This window comes from Camelus bactrianus, chromosome 3 (genome assembly GCF_048773025.1).
Source record: "Camelus bactrianus isolate YW-2024 breed Bactrian camel chromosome 3, ASM4877302v1, whole genome shotgun sequence".
Taxonomy (NCBI): domain Eukaryota; kingdom Metazoa; phylum Chordata; class Mammalia; order Artiodactyla; family Camelidae; genus Camelus; species Camelus bactrianus.
In genome coordinates, this window is record NC_133541.1 from 78,338,382 (window position 1) to 78,357,849 (window position 19,468).

The 19,468-nt window shown below is 39.5% G+C and overlaps 1 protein-coding gene across 1 annotated transcript in view; it reads left to right on the top strand.

Annotated features, from left to right (window-relative positions):
* The window catches only part of MCC (MCC regulator of WNT signaling pathway), a 386,552-nt gene that overhangs the window by 104,524 nt on the left and 262,560 nt on the right, over window positions 1–19,468 (top strand). Inside the window, exon 4 of the mRNA XM_074360457.1 lies at window positions 795–1,009. Within this exon, the coding sequence (XP_074216558.1) occupies window positions 795–1,009 (215 nt within the window). The remainder of the gene's footprint in view (window positions 1–794; window positions 1,010–19,468) is intronic.

Genomic DNA, 19,468 nt, shown 5'->3' on the forward strand with positions numbered 1-19,468 from the left:
TCACAAACCAAAAATACATAGTGAATCAAACACAAAAGTTTCTCTTTCCTAATCATACAAAGTGAAGATGGTGCCTCGGCTCAGCAGGCAGCCCCCCTGCAGGAGGTAACTCAGGGAGCCAGGCACCTTCCAACTTGTGGCTTCGCCATCTGTACCACGGGGTTCCCAAGGGTACCACGCCCATCTGAACCAGCCAGAGGCACAGGGCATGGAGAATCAAAACCCAGGACTTTTATGAGCCAGGCTCTGAAGCTGTGCTCTTCACTTCTGTTCACATTCTGTTGCTCTGAGCTCAGCCGCGTGACTACACTTAACTGGCTTCCTGTAGCTTCTTCCAGGTAAAAGTACATCGACACTAGAAAACTATGGTAAAGTGCCATATCTAATTTTCTGTCTTTTCACTTCCTTCCTTCCTCCTTAGCTGGTAAAAGGGACTACAGTAAGGAGGCTGATCATACAGTAACACTGTGTAAATCACAGACAGCTGTAGTGCTGGTCCAGATTCCCTTTTCTTGGCTCTTCAGTGCTTTTTGCTAAACATTGCTGTTTGGAGGTGGGGCACATATCCATTGGATTGTTATTTCTGAATACTTTGCCTAAAACTGCTTTTATCTGCAGGCTCCCCATGTGTCAGTTTGAAGGAGAAAGTGCTCAGCATGCAGCCTGGGCGCCACATGTGTTCTGAGGCACTGGCACATGGCAGAGTTAGGAGGTTCCAAGTCATTGCCTGTTGGCCACCCACAGGCTAGTGAAGGGAACATCTCTTTTTTCTTCCCTGCCTCTCCTGGACCTAGGTGCCTTATCAGCAGCCAGAGAGAGCTGGGAATACGACTCGGGTGCCAGGGACCTCCAGAGCCCGGACTTACAGGGTCAGTCAGCTCTACAGAAGCTTCTGGACTGTGGCGGGAGCTCTCTGCACCAGCACGCTGCTGCTCTCCACAAGCTGCTCACACAGTCCCCACATTCTGGCAACTCTGTAGGAGGAAGCTATCTAGAGCTGGCCAACACGGTGAGTACTTTCTGGTTCACAGAAAACATCTTTAGGCCTGTGTGTATTCCAATATAAATATTTAAATTTTGAGCTCCAGGGGACATGGCAGGTATTGTCTTCTTTTATTGAACTCAACATTGTACCATTTCCAGCATTGCCAGTAATGTTAAGTGCTCCAAACACTTGTGATTGGTGACTTCACTCTCACTAGTAAGAGCTGAGTCATCAAAGTGTTTTAAGTCTGTACCTTGTACAGATTTAATTACTAGAGTAGCTGTAACTAACGGCTTCACTGCTTTTCTGGTACCAGATGTTACAAATTAGTAGGATATAATCCTTTGTGTTCCCTAATTTGGACTTCACTCATTTGAAAAACAAAGAAGAAAATATTTTATTGAAAGTTGGATCATTGTTTCTGCTTGTACTTTAAAAACATATTCCGTTGAAACCATGAATAACTTAGAGTTTCTTTATGCTTAGTTGAAACTTCCCTTTTACCTCAGGGTGAATCACTACCATATGACCTTGGACTGAAAAGCTCCTGTCTTCCCTTCTAAGTTGGAGCTGGGGACCAAGGGTGAGGGGCTGATGGCCTGGGTCATTTTGGGTGACATGCCCATAGTTTATAAATTAAGATTGCTATCCAACCACTGTGTGAAAGGTCTGTAAACCTACCTTGCTTTTTGAAACTGGAATTTGAAACTAAAGGTGGAATAAGCATCTTGACAACTTCATTTATGTATATCTACAGTCTGCTTTGAGGTAGACCAGTGGTTTTCAGGCTTTTTGTGTCTGAGGCACATTTGCTAATTCTGACACTTCTGGTGACATGTTTGAAGGAACTAACAATCCTAAATATGCCAGCAATAATTAAAATACAGTCATCCAACAAAGCCCAATGAAAAGACATTCTACAGAATACTTGGCCAGTACTCCTTGAAATTGTCAAGGACTTCGAAAACCAGGAAAGTGTAAGAAAGAGTAACTGTCACAGCTAGGAGGATCCTAAGATATATAACAACTAAATGTGATGTGGTACCCTGGATGGAACATTAGGTAAAAACTAGGAAACATGGATAAATTATGGATTTTGCTTAATAATAATGTTACCAGTATTGATTCATTAATTGTGGCACTGTACCATAATAATGGAAGATGTTCGTAATAGGAGAAACTGGGTATAAGGTATGCGAGAACTCTCTGTCCCATCTTTGCAACTTTTCTGTAAATCTAGGACTATCATAAAATAAAAAAATTTATTAAACATACACACACAATCACTACTAGGGTGTGACTACATCTCATAAAGTCTATAAAAGCACCCATAGTTATTGCACTGTTTGTCACTTGGCCACTCTTCAAGGTTGTTGTTGCTCAGTTTGAGTAGAACAGTTAACTGTCCTCCTCTCGCCCTTCTGCGCACTCAGGAGACTAGGCACTCGGCAGCCGCAGCAAATATGCCATCTTTCTCTGGCACAGGCCTGGACTTAGGCTATGCTGTTACACATAATTTATAACAAGTTGAATTTTTCTTTGTACGTTATCAGCTCAGCATTTTTCAAGACAGACAGAGCCATAGCAGCATGAGTTAGAGCAAAAATCAGGGTTACACGTTGATCATGATTTAGTGGCACTGGCTCTGAAGGGTTCAGGGCTTGTGGCCCACCAGTTTTCTGTAGCAAACCTGCTGGTGAAACCTGCAAGAGTTAGCTATTACCTATCTCTGTGTGTGACTCCTCCATTCTTAGCCTCTGCAGTAACTGCTTCGATTTTGTTCTGTTTCCTCTTCTTTCCTGGTCAGAGGAAAAGCTTCTCTGTGTATTATTGGTGAAGCTTTGGAACTGATGGAACTCTGCCTGTGACAGCCTCTGCAGAGGCCACTTTGAGAAACACTCCCTTAAACACTCACACAGGAGGGTTCACTTTATTGAAAGTCACAACCTATACATGTACAGTTTTTACACTTTTCTGTATGTATGTTGTCAACAAAAATAATCAATAAACAATCTATAGTAGAAATAGAAAAGAGTTTTATCTGAGCCAAACTGAGATGATACCCCAGAAGACAGCCTCTCTGGTAACTCTAAGGAACTGCTCCAGAGAAGCAGGGTTTTCAGCACACTTTTATATCTTGTCAGAACAAAGAACATTAAACAAGTCAGGGATGCACTCCTTAAAGTTTTCAAAAAACAGATCAGCACATACACTGTGAGTCAATATAGCTTTGGCACCTGGGAAGGGAGTCTTGTCATCGATTGGTGTCCCAGGAAGGGAGGTATTTAATCTTTATTTTTTAACATGGACATTCTTGACTTCTGGTCAACACAGTCTTTTCCTTAATAACTAAAGCAGATGTACAATGTATGTTTGATAGGCCACAAACAGGGTATTTTAGTTAGCATAAAATTCAAGTTAACTCATGTATAAGCCAGAATGACTTCTCCATTCCTCAATATGTGAAAATTTCTCTTATCAATGTTATATATCTATAAAAGCTTATAATAAACACATAATTAATGATGGTGGCCGTTCATTGGGATACACAGAGTAAGTTTTTTAAAAAGCTATAACTTCACAAATTAACAAATAAAGTACACACTCACTTAAGATGATCCTTGATGAGAACCAGACCATGCATGCCAATGCAGGCACTTAAAGTCTATGGCAGTGATTCCATCCTTTATTTTCTCACTGAATTGAAAATACGCAGTTTTAAAATACTATTTAAACTCACGGAACCTTGATTATGTCCTTGGACCCTCTGGTAGAGCGCCTTTTGAAACCCGGTTCTTCATCTTTTTCTGTATCTTCACCATTTGTCATTTGACTTTGGAGTCTTGCTGTCAAATATATGAGGAATCGTAAATGACCATAGTTTTAACTGTTGTGTTTAGGGAGGTTTGTTTCATAGCAATAGTTGACTCAGGGTCTGCTTGCAAGGGCCTGTTGAGCCCAGTTGGAGAAATACCCCTTATAAGTGGCCAAAGAAAGCAAATAGTCTCTCTAAACTGCACATTTGGGCAATCCCTTCACTTACATAATCGCATTAAAAGTAATTTATGTTCCTTCTAAAACAAATCCTGAACTAATAAAATTAAATGCTGGGGCTTGGGAGTGTTTCTTAAAGCAGCTACTAAGAGCAAAAGACATTTTATCAGTGCCCAGTTAGGAGACAGCACACAGTAATTCACACAGGGAAATCTTAACATAAAAAATTGTTAACTGTTAGGAAGAGATTACCCACGAGGAGTAAAGGGAATCTAATGACTATAGGAAGAGCAATCAGGCCCTCTAGAGCTGAGTCAGAGTGCCCGAGGAAGGCACATACTTGGAAGAGGGCGCTTCCTTCACCCAGGGCTGAGATTCAGACCCCACTGAAAAGGAGCGCCTGGGCCCCCAGAAGGCCAGGAAATTCCCTGAGATGCCGCAGGTCAGGGTTGGCAGCAGGAAGCCAGCCTTCTGGAGTGTTGGCCCAACTGGCTGGGATGCCACCCAGTGGGTTATCACTAAGAAGGTGCCCACAAAGGAATTCACTGGGAAGCTGCCCACTAGAGTGGTAACAAAACCCACTGAGAAGTCCCCCAGATGGTGCCACTGAAACTTACTGGGGAGGAGCGCCACTAGATGTCCTGTGCTACTGGCCTCCACACACCAGAAGAGCAGGCAGGAAAGAGCACGACAGAACCAGAAGTCCCTCCTGCCTCCATTGTCCCTCCTGCCTCCAGTGTCCTGCCATCCTACCTACCAGATTTACCTTTTTAAGCATTCTTTCTCTTCTTCTACTACCAAATACCTGTCTTCTACTTCTACCGAACACAGTGGATGTTATGACTTTGAGGCTTAACTATTCAAAAAGCAAAGGCAATAAGATGATGTACATAGAAACTTGTAGCGATGAGAGTTTTATCTGAGAAGCAGAATGGCTAAACATGATATAGAGTAAAGGATTTACTGTAAGAGGTAGACCTCCACAAACGTGGGAGCTGGTGGAACAATCTGTGATAGGCTGTGAACTCCGCATCTATGTTGAGCCTGAAGTTACTATACAGCTCTGTCAGATCAGGAGATAAGAAGGATATCTGGATGTAGAGGACAGCAAGGACGAATGGGAATGCGTGACCACAAATTGGGACCCACGAGGACAAACTGGAGCTCACTTGTGTCTCTTAACCATGTCAGCCTCGGTGCTGTAGGTGACCCACAGGAGAGCTGGCACCCATTATCAGCAAACTACACACATCTTTAGCCGAGGACTCAAAGAAGCTGAAGGAGGAGACCCAGGGAGTCGGGGTTGCTACAGTTTTGATACCTCAAGTAGGTAAGCAGCAGATTGCAGCAACTTTCAGAGCATAGAAAGTATATCGTCTGAACTTCACATAGAATGTCTCTCCTGGCCATACAGAGCCATTTGGGGAGAGAACTCTGGGAAGCATAGTTCCAGCTTAGCTAAATGACTTAGTACCACGCTGTCTACATCCTATCCCTAAAGCTGTCAGCAAAGCAAAATGACACACTTTGGTTTAGTAAAGAAGAGACGCCTTAGGAAAAATGTACTGCCTGTTGCCTGATGGATTTTCTCCCCAAATATGTATATTTCAGGGAAGAATGCAAGGATAAATAATAATGTTATAGATTCTGAGTGGTGACATATTTTACTATTATAAAGCATAAAACACAACTGAAGTTTTATTTTCTAGCTACAGCACTGATAAATTCTTGAACAAAATATCAGTTGCTCCATAGATTCTTGCAGCCATGCTCCTTGGTTTTTTTAGAGTATACATGACCAGGTTTATTAAGTTTTATTGAGAAAAATATTAATTAATTGATGATGATTAAGCAAGTATGACTGATTATGCTATAAAAAAAGTCATGCAGAAGATATCAGATATTTGAACCAATATAGAATGTTGACAAAAAAATTAAAGTCATTGTCTCCCCAAATCTTCCCTCATTTAAAAGGTCTTCACCAATTTTTCTCTGTATCCCTGAATTGCTTTTAATATAAGATACTTTCCACTTGCCCTTTTGTGGTATTAGGTGATGTGATGCTAATGATCCTAATATAATGCTATGATCATTATGGCCCTTGCCACACTTGGGGTTACCTTATTGAAACCTTTGGTCAAGAGGCTGTGTCCTGGCTTTGGGGTCAGAGCGTGGTTGATTGTTCTGCCAGCACCCTCTTCTGGATGTTGTTCAGAATCAAAGAACAAGGAATTCTTAGGCATGGGGCATGCTTATCAACTTTAAGATTTTCATAAAATTAGGATAGTACAAAGGAAATGTTGGATTTTTAGAGTAGCTATGGAAAGGTCTAGAATATAGACCTTCTCAGAATCTTGAATTGTCACTTCCAAGTGAGTGAAGGTGAATTTCAAAATAAATCATCAAGTAGCCTTGTTCGGCTTACTGTTTATGACAGAAAGGTAGCAGAATATACCACCCAAAATATGACTGTAGGAGTTTAGGACATGCCACCCTAAAATATGCAGTTTTGGTCTTTAGATTATTTTGATCAGCAGGCACTTGAAAAGCAGCAATTGCTGGAGGAAGCTTTCTTTGAACTCCCCTTATCAGCCTAAAAACTGATCCTCCAAAAGGAACTCAGTTGTCACAGAGGCCCTTCCTGGGAGTTTCATCAACCAGGGATTGACTTCTATCACAGGAGAGGAGAATGAAAGTCAGCACCACACCCTGACAGGCTTTGTCACAAACTAGCACACCTCTCACCTATTCTTCTGTGGGCCCATTCATGTTTCCTAAAGATCCTTTACTCTCCCCTGAGAGTCCTGCACACTCCAACCCTTCCCCTGTTCAGATGCTATTTAATCTTGAATTCCAAGCCACCTTAGGGAGGTACTCTTTTTTCCCCTGAGTTCAAGATTTGCAAATACTAACTACTATATATAAAACAACAGGTTTCTTCTGTATAGCACAGGGAACTATATTCAGTATCTTGTAGTAACCTATAATGAAAAATATGAAAATGAGTATCTGTATATGTATGTATGACTGAAACATGCTTTACACCAGAAATTGACACATTATAACTGACTATACTTCAATAAATTTATGATAAATAATCTGGTACATAGAATTTATTTGGAAATACCAGATCATGCAAATGGATAATAATTTCTACCTGGAGACAAAAGGGCCCTTAAAAAATACCTAGGTCTAACTTCTTAGTTTAAAAATGGGGGAATGGAGGCCCAGATCAAACCATCCGCTTAATATTACACAGGAAGAAAGAGAACAGAGACTAGAGGGCAGTGTCCTGACAGCCCAGCACTGACACCACCATGCCTGTGCTCTGCACTGGGCGATGTCTCTTGTCATTGGTAGGAGAAGAAACAGCTGCTTGTGGGAGACCAGGGCCCCCCTCATCTCTCCTTGGGGTCTTTGTTATTGGACTTTGGGTCACTCTTCTGCCCTACTAGGTGGTACTGGGTTGCTGCTCTGATGTAATCTGATCTCTTTTATGAGCTAATGTTCAGCCAGAACACTCTAGTACAGACAACCATTTGTTCAAATATTGGCGTCCTAATTCTTCTGGGCCAGGCCCCCTCCTTTCCTGGCTACCTGATGCCCTCTCCCAGGAACCCTGGGCTCTCCCATGATCCAATCTCTTAAAGGGTGAATGCTGGCCCTGCAGGGATCCCTGCACCCCTGCCAGCTGGCATTTTGCAGGCATCTGTTCTGGATGCTGATGGCTGTGCCACACCATTTGTCAAATATTTTTAGTATCTCTTCTGTGCTTTTGGCAATCTGTTGGCCCAGAAAGACCCTGATAAGAGTGTGGGAACAGATAGTAAGGTGGCAGGAAGCCATCAAATCTCACTCTTTTAATCATTTACATTATTTTTAAGTGATTCTGTTAGATAGTTCAACAAGGGTTCATCTTTTATTCTGTTTTCTATGTCTTTGGGGTAAAGATCTCTGATTTACCAGGATAAAGGTATTTTGCAAATTTTAAAGTACACACTAGAGGGCAGTGGCCCCATATCTAGACACCTGACAGTTACCGCTGTTCTACATTTCTCTGCCCTTCCTGTGTTGGGGGAGGGGAGGGAAGTCTCTTTTACATTAGACAAATGCCATTTATGTATCAAGTGTTTTATGAAAATAGATCAGCTGCTTGGCAGCACCTTGGCTATCATTCCTTGTAGTTTCTTTTCCATCTTTCTTCAGTGATTTTTCTCAGTGGGGTTTTAGTAACAGATTTACATTAACATTTTAATGACCTTTTTCTTTTTTAAAGACAAGGCAAAGGAAAGATAGGAAACATACATTCCTAATTTAGAGTAGTGAAGTTTTCTATCTTTGTGAATAAAGTCATGAATTAAGAATGAGGAAGAAGAGAGGTACAGTGAGATATTCTTGTATTTCGCATGTGCAGAGGCAAAAACCATATACGTGATTCTGCAGATCTGCCCCCTTCCCCGTGCCCACTAAAGAGAATCATGTTTCAGCTCAGCTTTACCTCTTCTGCCCACTTCTAAGCAGGACAGAGTCCTGCTCCCTGGGAGAGGCAGAGCTGACTTGTAAAGAGCCACACTGGGATGAGGGGATGGAGAGATAGCAGAGCCGCTGGGCCCTGTGGGTACAGAGCTCTGGGGCAGTGAAGAGAGAAGTTCCAGTGCAGCTGGGGTATAGTGCAGTGCAGTAGAGTGTGTTGAAGTTCAAGAGGAAAGCAAAGGGACACTGAGAAGTACGTCAGTGGATTATTTATGAATCTGCCTTTGATAGACTCTGAAGAACCTAAATAAAGTATTTGATTTATTTTTAATTATTTTTGGTTGTTGGGCTGTTGCTTTGAAAAGGCTAACCTTCTGAAATCAGATTATGTCAGTCCCTGGATTTATAGGCATATCTCAGAGATATTGCAGTTCCAAAACCACTGTAATAAAGCAAATACTGAAATAAAGCAAGTCACATGAATGTTTTGGTTTCTCATTGTATATCAAAGTTATGTTTATACTTTACTGTGGTCTATTAAGTGTGCAATAGTATTGTGTCCCAAAAAAAGTACATACCTTAACTAAAAAACACTTTATTGCTAAAAAATGCTAACCATCGCCTGAGCCTTCAGCAAGTCAAAGTAGTAACATCAAAGATAACTGATCCCAGATCACCATAACAGATATAAGAATAATTTAAAAGTTTGAAATACTGCAAGAATTGCCAAAATGTGACGTATAGAAATGAAATGAGCAAATGCTGCTGGGAAAATGGTGCATATAGGCTTGTTGCCACAAACCTTCAATTTGTTAAAAAACACAGTATCTTTGAAGGGCAGTAAAGCAAAAGCCCAAGGAAACAAGGTGTGCCTGTATAAATGTTGTATGTTGAATGAACTGACAGGGGTTTGTTTTTGAATTTGTGAAATCTAAAGCAATTGTGTTTCTTTATTTTAAGTGTTTGTCCTCTATGTTTGCTCTTAAACAAAGGAGGGAGATTAGATACTCTTCTTTGGACTCACCCAACCAGGTCCTGGGTGAGCGGAAGGACACCTGGACCCTCATAGCAGCCTGTGCTCTGCAGTAGGATGCAACATGGAGCTCTCTCTGCATTTCTCTCGGTGTTGCTAATATTTGTTGAGCATTCACTGTATACTCTATATCGTGTTAAGTGCTTTGCATAGATATCTTGCTTAATTCTTACAAGAACCTTATGCCATGTGCATGGTTATGATCCCTGTTTACAGGTGAGGAACTTGAGGATTAGAGGGGTTGCCTAGGGTGAAACAGTGAGGATGCAGCAGGCTGAGATTTGAACCCAGGCTTTTCTGCTTCTGCAGCTTGAGCTTATAATTATCATTCATGTGCCCCCAGAGGATGGAGCAATGCTGCAGGCAGTTCCATTATGAAATCATCCCTTCTCTGGACCAACCCTATGGTGCAGTGCTGTCTCATGCACCCAAACTGGGTATGGGATCTTGATCTTGTTCCTTTGAGGTGGGAAGCCCCATAAAAAGACTGGCAGGACCCCTAGGCAGGGCCACTGCTCTCCCAGCACCGTCTGGTTCCCTGGCCCAGAGGTTTTATCTCACTTTTTGCCTCTAAAGCGTCTAACTTACACCTAGAATTCTATTGGTTCCCTGAGCTTACTTCTGATTGGTTATTTCCTTCAATCCTGATTGGTTATTACTCTCACTCCTGATTGGTTATTACTCTCACTTCTGATTGGCCCAATTCCATAACTTCTGATTGGTCCATTTGTAGTACTTCATTTGCATGAAGCGCACTCCTGATTGGTCTATTTCTACAAAGCTTGATCCTGGTCGGTCAACTTCTGTTATACTTTATTTGCATATGATGTTGCAAAGTGTAAAACTGGCAGCCTATAAAAGGTCTGTGTAAATCTACAGACGGGTTCCAGAGCTTGAAGTGTTAATGCCTTCGGGCCCGCTGGCGTAATAAACCTGAGTTCTACGAGTCTCTGAGTGCTGCTTGGTCTCTCGTCTGGATCCAGGGTGCTGTACAATGAGTTGTAACACTGAGCTGTAACACCAAGCTGTAACACATTTTTCTGCAACATTTCTGGAGGCCTCAGCGAGATTCCAACCACACCACCGGCCCCTTGAGCCACCTGGACGGCGGAGTAACCGCCTGGAGGTTGGGAGCTCCAAAAGCGAACGAGGAGGCATGCCACCCGACGATGTTCCGGGTCGTTCTTTGTGGAGGTGATTCAGTCCTCCGCGCAGCTGTGCCCCAACTGGACTCAGTGGAGGGACGGACCAACTCACCAAGCAACACGGCCGAATGAGGTAGGAGCCCCAGGAAGCGTCCATAGTTAGGTTAGGGTATTCAGGTTCTGTCCAAGTGGATAGAAGAGGAGACTGATCACCTCCTCCAGGCTCCCCGCCTGACGCAGGACAAAAACAATGCCCTGGCTGTTCTGAGGATAGCGTGAGTCCCCACACAGAGTCACTGTTTGGGTTTTCATTTCTCTGACTTTATATAAGACATTGTCATTGGAGAATAATTAAAACTTCTGGTGTATTTGTGTTGGGGCCTCATGACATGGTTATGTAGTTATTTATGCCTAGATGACAGGGGAGATTAGCATTAAATGCCGAGAGAAATGCACTTGCCACTTTGATGCAGTTAGAGGCATCTATCAAAGATGCATTTGGAACCCAGAGACCTCAATCTATTTGCCAAAAATGCTGTAGGCTTTCTTCAGCCAGACTTAAAGGTGGAGAGAAAAAGAAGCTAGTTGGGAACAGAGGTGGACCCCACGTCAACTTGTCGATAGATTCTTCAGAGTCAGAGGCGTCATCTCTTGCTCAGTCCTGTCTCCCTTGGTCTTTGAAGTAATAGTCCTTGTGTTAAAGATAAGGGCAAAACCTTCCTTTTAGAGACAGAAGCAGGTAGAAGGACTTATGTGTCTCTACTACTACTACTAAGTGGTCACATTTCTTAAGTGTTTATTAGGTGTTGGATGCTGATGGCAGGGCCTTGCCTGTACCATCTCTTCTATTCCTTAGATAGTCAGCCCCTTTTTTAAGCCTGACCCTCCCCTAGCTATTACTGATGGTGCCATTTGTTTCTCTCAGGGGAGGGGGAAGGCACTCCTTGTTTGTAACACTGGCCTTCACATAAGCTCAAGAAGTAAATGTTGCCACTGACTAAGGCACAAAAAGGATCAGCAGATCTGTGAATTATGGTGTCAATTACACTTCTATTGAGATGAATAATTTTAGTTATTAGGTTTTATTTCTTGTTTACAGATGTTAGTATGCTTCATATTAAAATAATAATAATTATTATTAGCAGTAGCAATAGCCATATTATAATAACCCAAATGTCAACTGCCCCTTTGTCCTTCAGTTTCAGTGTCTGTGCCATCTCTGATTTTGCCCCATTGCAACCCAGATTTGGAGCCCAGAGGAAAGAATCTATGAACACAAAAGAACTGGTGAACAATATTGATTTTAGTAAGGGGTGAGGACATGGAGGAGATCTGTATCACCTCCCTCTCCACCCCCCCCCCCCCCCACACACACACACACACACACGCACGCACGCACGTCTTGTTAAACAAGGAGCATAAGTCTGTATTAGATACCTCTGTTCTCTAGAGACCCTCCCAGTCCAAGATCTGAGGCTTTTCTCTCTCTGTACTACACCCTCCTCCCCAGCAGTACCCTTGCTCACTCTTCTCTGTGTCCTTCTCCTTAGGAGGGATGGAAAGTGCTCTCCTAATCCGTTGTAGTTCATAAACGATCTTTTGTTACTAAACATGTCCTTAGCATCTTATGCTTTCACCTCTCATGGTTTTGAAGTGTTCCTGTCAAAGAAGCTTTCCTTACAAGAAATTCTAGGAGGTTAAATTTTCATTTCATTATAGAAATAGGCCTTATTAAGACAGAATCCTGCAATGAGGGACAATTTACAGAATCTGAGTTCTAAACAGTCTGATACAATCCACCCCAATTCAGGTATCTTCTGTTTAACAATACTTAAAGGGGTTCATTAGCATAGGAATTTATGAAGATGACAAGAAGAGTGTTGAGAATGACTGAGCCCATACTTTGTAGTAAGAACCATAGAAAATTCATTATAAACTCAATATAGCACTGAAACTACACGTAAATACGATATGGTGATTTCTATAACAATCATAACTTCCCCTTTACTATGAAACCAGCTAGAACCTTTAACCAGACAGTCCTGGTTCTGTCTGGGTTCTTCTGTGTGCCCATAGTACTCTTGTCCCTAGTTCTGATTAATGGTTAGATGTGAGAAATTCAAACCGTATCACATTCAAACACATTTTCCCCACTTGTGCTCGCTAATGGTTTTAATCAAGACAAAACATCTATTTTATAACCAGAGGTGTAAATGAAACCCTAATTCATGTATTTGCTCTTTGTCTTCCCCCTCCCCACACACACACCAAGAGGCATCTCAGGTTACCTTTTTAGAATGCTGTCCAAATTCCCAGTTTCACCACAGCTTTCCAGAGTTCAGGACATTAAGATCATGTCTCTGTTAGACCCTGTTGGCTAAAAATATTACCAAAGAATCCAGAAAGGTAACCGGTATCAGAGTGGTAAAACAATATCAGGGTTGGCTATAGATGGATGTTTTAAAATTCCTGTGGAATTTAACTGTACTGACTCCTTTTATAAGTAAAACACAGGCGTATGCTCTTAAAAGTTGAAAATCTGCCTTCAAATGAATTAAACCTTGATTGGAATGGTATCATGCATTGTAATGCTTTCCATTAAGTAAATGGCTTTTAGTTGTTCAATAACATATTCAAGATTATCACTGAGATTTAAGTTTTCCTGGGCCTACAGCACTTACGATTCTGGGTGATTGCCTAAGACAGCAACAAAAGACTTTTCAGGGAAGTCCAAGGAATAATATGAGGAGAAGAATGGCTAAGGTCCAGAAGGGGAAGAATTTTTTACTTCAAACTTGGATTTGGGTCATTAGAAATACATTAAGAGAAACTTAGGAAACCAGGACAACCAGAATTTGATATTCTTCTCCAGGCAGGTTTTGTTCTGAGGTTGAAAATTCAGTTTGAGCATATCTATTGTGTGAATTACTCAAAGTTTATCCATCTCTTCAAGCACTGCCCTATAATATATTACAGATAGCATTTGTTGACTAGGATTTGTGGTGAGAAGGACCCACTTTTTCCTACCCTCTACACCTTATTTATCTAAATGTGAGATATAAAAGTGGTGCCAATATCCTCTACAAAGTATATAGTCGTCAACTTTTATTTTCCTTTTCTAATGAGCTAAGGGGGTAGGGTGAAATTCAGGAAATGAATATTTGTAAAATAGCAGCTCAGAGTGACAGCTGGAGACTTGAATGAGTTTCCAGCTGCCTTAGGATTCTCAGAAATAGAAAAAGTATTATTGGTACCTTTTTTTCTCTATATTTTCTATATCTTCAAAACCACCTAGAATCAGCATTTATGGTTTTTATAATAGAGAAGGGGAAAAGTTTAAAATTTTTAGTCTATTTTTTAAGAAAAGTTTGAGAAGGATTGGTATTAATTCTTCTTTGAACATTTGGCAGAATTCACCATTCAAGTCATCTGGTTTTAGATTACTGATTTAATCTCTTTACAAGTAATTGGTCTGTTCAGATTTTCTGTTTCATCGTGATTCAGTCATGATAGGTTCTGTGTTTCTAGGAATTTATTCATTTCTTCTAGGTTGTCCAATATCTTAGTGTACAGTTGTTCACAGCAGTCTCCTATGATTCTTTGTAGTTCTGTGGTATGAGTTTAATATCTCCTCCTTCATTCCTGATTTTATTCATTTGTGTTCTTTCTCTCCTTTTTCCTGGTAAATCTAGCTAAAATTTGTCAGTTTTGTTTATCTTTTCAAAGAACCAGCTCATAGTGTTACTGATCTTTTCTATTGTCTTTTTAGTCTCTGTTTCATTTTTGCTTCAATGCTTGTTAGTTCCTCCCTTCTACTAACTTTGGGCTTCATTTGTTCTTCCTTTTCTAGTTCCTTCAAGGGTAAAGTTAGGTTGCTTATTTGATACTTTTCTAATTTCTTGAGGAACATATTTATCACTATGAACTTCCCTCTTAGATCTGCTTTTGCTGCATCCCATAAATTTTGGTGTATTTTTTCTTTTTGAGGGAGAGGTGATTAGGTTTACTTACTTACTTATTTTTTAGAGGAGGTACTGGGGATTGAACCCAGGACCTTGTGTATGCTAAGTGTGCATTCTACCACTTGAGCTATACCCTCCCCCATCTCAAGGTATTTTTAAATTTCTCTTCTGATTTCTTTTTTGACCCATTGTTTCTCTTTTTAGGTCTGTTAATTTTTGCCTTATACATTTAGGTGCTCGTATGTTGGGTACATAAATATTTACAAATGTTATATCTTCTTATCGGATTGACCTTTCTATCATTATGTAATACCCTTCTTTGTCTCTTATTACTGTCTTTGTTTTAAAGTTTATTTTGTCTGATATAAGTATAGCTACTCCAGCTTTCTTTTCGTTTCTATTTACATGAAATATCTTTTTCCATCCTTTCACTTTCAGTCTCTGTGTATTTTTAAACCTAAAGTGAGTCTCTTGTAGGCAGCATATAGATAGATCTTGTTTTTTTAGCCATTCAGCCACTCTGTCTCTTTGATTGGAGAATTTAGTCCATTTATATTTAAATTAATTATGGATAATTATTTTCATTTTGTTAATTGTTTTATGGCTGTTTTGTAGTTCCTCTCTGTTTGTTTCTTTTTCTCTTGCTCACTTCCTTTGTGACTTGATGACTTTTCTTGAGTGGTATGCTTATATTTCCTTCTCTTTATCTTTTGTGTATTTACTACATGTTTTTGCTTTATGGTTACCAGGAGTCTTATATAGAACAACTTATGTCTGTAACAGCCTATTTTAAGTTGATAATAACTTAAGTTTGATCCCACTGTAAAGCTCAACATTATTACTCTCCATTCCCGTGTTTTATGTTTTCAAAGCCGGCTGGGTTGGGGCCTTGTTTCTCAAGTGTATGTCCCAGAAGTTGGGATGTCCAATGTATGGTCCAAACCCTTTGTTCCTCAGGAAGAAGCTTCAGTTTCTGAGTTCCCTCCTGGTCGTGGGATGCCACACTAGGGGTGGGGTTCATAGTGAGATTGTGTCCCAGCCTCTTCTACCCTCCTGGATGTGGTTTTCTTCTCATTTGCCCAATATGTATTTGTCACTTAGCCAGGTTTTAGGTTTTTCTAAGAGGAAATTGTTCTATATGTAGCTATAGACTCAGTGTGTTCATGGAAGGAGGTGATTTCAGGATTTTCTTACATCACCATCTTGAACCAGAACTATTCCAAACTCATTTTACAAGGCCAGCATTACCCTGAAACCAAAACCAGACAAGGATGCCTCAAGAAAAGAAAAGTTCAGGCCAATATCCCTGATGAACATAGATGTAGAAATTCTCAACAAAATATTAGTAAACAAAGTTTAGCAATACATTAATAGGATAATATACTATGATCAAGTGGGATTTACCCCAGAGATGCAAAGGTGGTTCAGCATCCACAAATCAGTCAGTGTGATTATCACATTGACAAAATGCAGGATAAAAATCATACGATCATCTCAGTAGATGCAGAAACAGTTCTGATAAAATTCAACATCCATTTATTATAAAAACTCTCAACAAAATGGGTATAGAGGGAACTTACCTCAGTGTAATAAAGGTCATATATGACAAGCCCACAGCTTGTCATACTCAATAGTGAAAAGCTATAAGCTTTTCCACTAAGATCCAGAACAAGACAAGGATGCCCACTCTCACTACTTTTATTCAATATACTATTGGAAGTTCTAGCCAGAGCAATGAGACAAGAAAAATAAATAAAAGAAACCCAAATTGGAAACAAAGAAATAAAACTGTCACTATTTGCAATTTAATGGTATCATATGTAGGAAAATCCTCAAGACTCCATCAAAAAACTGTAGGAACTAATAAGTGAATTCGGTAAAGTTGCAGGATACAAAATCAATACACAAAAACCTGTTGCATTTCTACACACTAGTAATGAAATATCAGAAGGAGAAATTAAGAAAACAATCCTATTTAAAATTGTACCAAAAAGAATAGAATATCTACGGTTAAATTTAACCAATGAAATGAAAGACCTATATATTGAAAACTATAAGACATTAATGAAAGAGATTGAAGAACATAAACATAAATGGAAAGATGGTCCATGCTCATGATTGGAAGAATTAATATTTTTAAAATGACCATGCTACCCAAAGCAATCTACAGATTCGATGCAATCCCTATCAAATTCAATGGCATTTTTCACAGAAATAGAATAAAAAACTCTTAAAATTTTGGGGGGACCATAAAAGACCTCAAAGAGCTAAAGAAATCTTGAGAAAGAACAAAGCTAGAGGCAGCATGCTCCCTGATCTCAAACTCTATTACAAAGCTTTAGTAATTAAAACAATCTTATTGGCATAAAAACAGACACAGAGATTGATGAAACAGAATACAGAGCCCAGAAGTAAACCCATGCACTTATGGTCATTAATTTACAACAGGGGCCAAGAATAATGGGAAAAGTACAGTCTCTTTGATAAATGGTGTTGGGAATATTGGATGGCCACATGCAAAAGAATGAAACTGGACCACTATCCTACACCATACACAAAAATTAACTCAAAATAAATTGAAGGCTTGAATATAAGACCTGAAACCACAAAACTAGAAGAAAACATAAGCAGTAACCTTCTTGACATAGTTTTTGGTGATGATTTTTTGAATTGACACCAAAAGCAACAAAAGCAAAAATAAGTAAGTGACTCTATCAAGCTAAAAGCTTCTGCACAGCAAAGGAAACCATCAACAAAATGAGAAAGCAATCTACCAAATGGGAGAAGATACTTGCAAATCATATGTTTGATAAGAAGCTAATATTCAAAATATATAAAGAACTCATATAACCTAAGAGCAAAACAATAAACAACTTGAGTTTTAAAATGGGTGGAAGAGCTGAACGGACGTTTTTCCAAAGAAGACGTACATGTAGATGAAAAGGTTTTCAACATCATTAATTATCAGGGAAATGCAAATCAAAACCACAATGAGATACCACATTACACCTGTTGGAATGGCTGTTATCAAAAAGACTAGAAATAACATGTGTTGGCAAGGATATGGAGAAAAGCAAACCCTCATGCACTGTTGGTGAGAATGTAAGCTGGTGCAGCCACTGTGGGAAACAATATGTTAGTTCCTCAAGAAATTAAAAATAAAACTACCATATGACCCAGCAATTTCTCTTCTGGGTATTTATCCAAAGAAAACAGAAACACTAATTTGAAAAGTTATCTGTATATCCATGTTCATAGTGGGATTATTTACAATAGCTAAGGTACGGAAACAACTTAAGTGTCCATTGATGGGTAACTTGATAAATTATATATATATATATATATAATTCATGATAAAAAAGAATGAAATCTTGCCACTTGAGACAATGTGGACAAATCTCAAGGGCATTATGCCAAGTGAAATAAGTTAGACACAGAAAGACAAATACCATATGATCTCTTTCATATGTGGAATCAAAAATATAAACGTATAGATAAAAAACTAAGCTCATAGATACAGAAGATACAGAGAATAGACTAGTGGTTGCTGGGGCAGGGGGTTTGAGGGATGGGAGAAATGGGTGAACTGGGTTTTTTTTTTTAGTTTAAATAAACTGAATTTTGTTTTGATTTGAAAAATAGATCTTAGTTGTAACTAGTATGTATTACATATAGTCATAGGGGTAGAAGAATACTTACCAACATGAAAATAGTGTTTATCTTAATCAGGTGAGTGGTAATTTTTAGTTTCTTCTCTTTTGCACATTTGCATTTCTTAATTTTTCTGCAATGCATATTACCTGCATAATAAATGAAAAATTTCCTACAATGAGCATTATCTACATAATAAAAAATTATTTATATTTTAAAAAAATTGTACCCATACCAAGAAGTAAATTTGTTCTCATTCCACATTAACATTTTAGGCTTCAGTTTCAGTTGTTCTGAGAATATTTCACTAAAACAGAACAAAATGGTTACTGAACCGTGAGTGTATGGTGAAATACCGTGTAGCCATGCTTTTCCTTTTAAATAAAAATTAAGCTTTAAAAAATTAGACCAATTGAATTTCCTAAAGCTGTTTATATAATTGTGTTAACTAAGGAAGTATGGATAGTATATTAAAAATATTTGAGAAAGTACCTTTAGCACCATATTGATACCTTGTTAAGAGAGAGGTGAGTGGATTGGCATTCAAGTCAGATCTCTCTTCACATTTCCAAAATCTGGCCAAATTATATTTAAGAGCAAGGCCTCACCAATATACTAACTCACGTACTGTGGTTTTTATTCAATGATGTCCATGTGCCAGTCACAGGACCCAGCCTGGAATTGCCAAGAGGAGGGCGTGATGTGCATGGGAACCACTTTTTTTGAAGCAATAGTTTGGTCAGGGAACTCTGTTAATAATTAAACTAATTGCTGGCTCCTGAAAATTTTAAGATGTAAGCAGTATGCTCTCCTGATTCTAAAATAAACATGTATTTCTCCAGATGTAAATATTTGGAGCAAGTAGAGGGCTTGTAGGATATCAGGCTTCTTTGACAGTTAATACCCTGTACCTCCCAGGGTGACATTTAAATTGTTTTTTGTTTTTGTTTTTGCTTTTTTTGCGGTGCCTTTAGTGCATTTTCTTTGTCTTGTCTCAGGTATAATTTTATCACCATTGGAAAATCTGCTTCCTGACATGACCTGAATTTGTATTTCTTTCATTTTCAATGTATTTCTCACTTAGGAGTCATTGCCATCTCTGCTACTGAAATTCAGTTTTTTGAGACAAGCAATTTGTGTATGTGTGTGTGTGTGTGCACGTGTGTGTGTACATGCACATGGTTGTGTGTTACTACATAGCAGGTTTGAATGCATACATACGAAT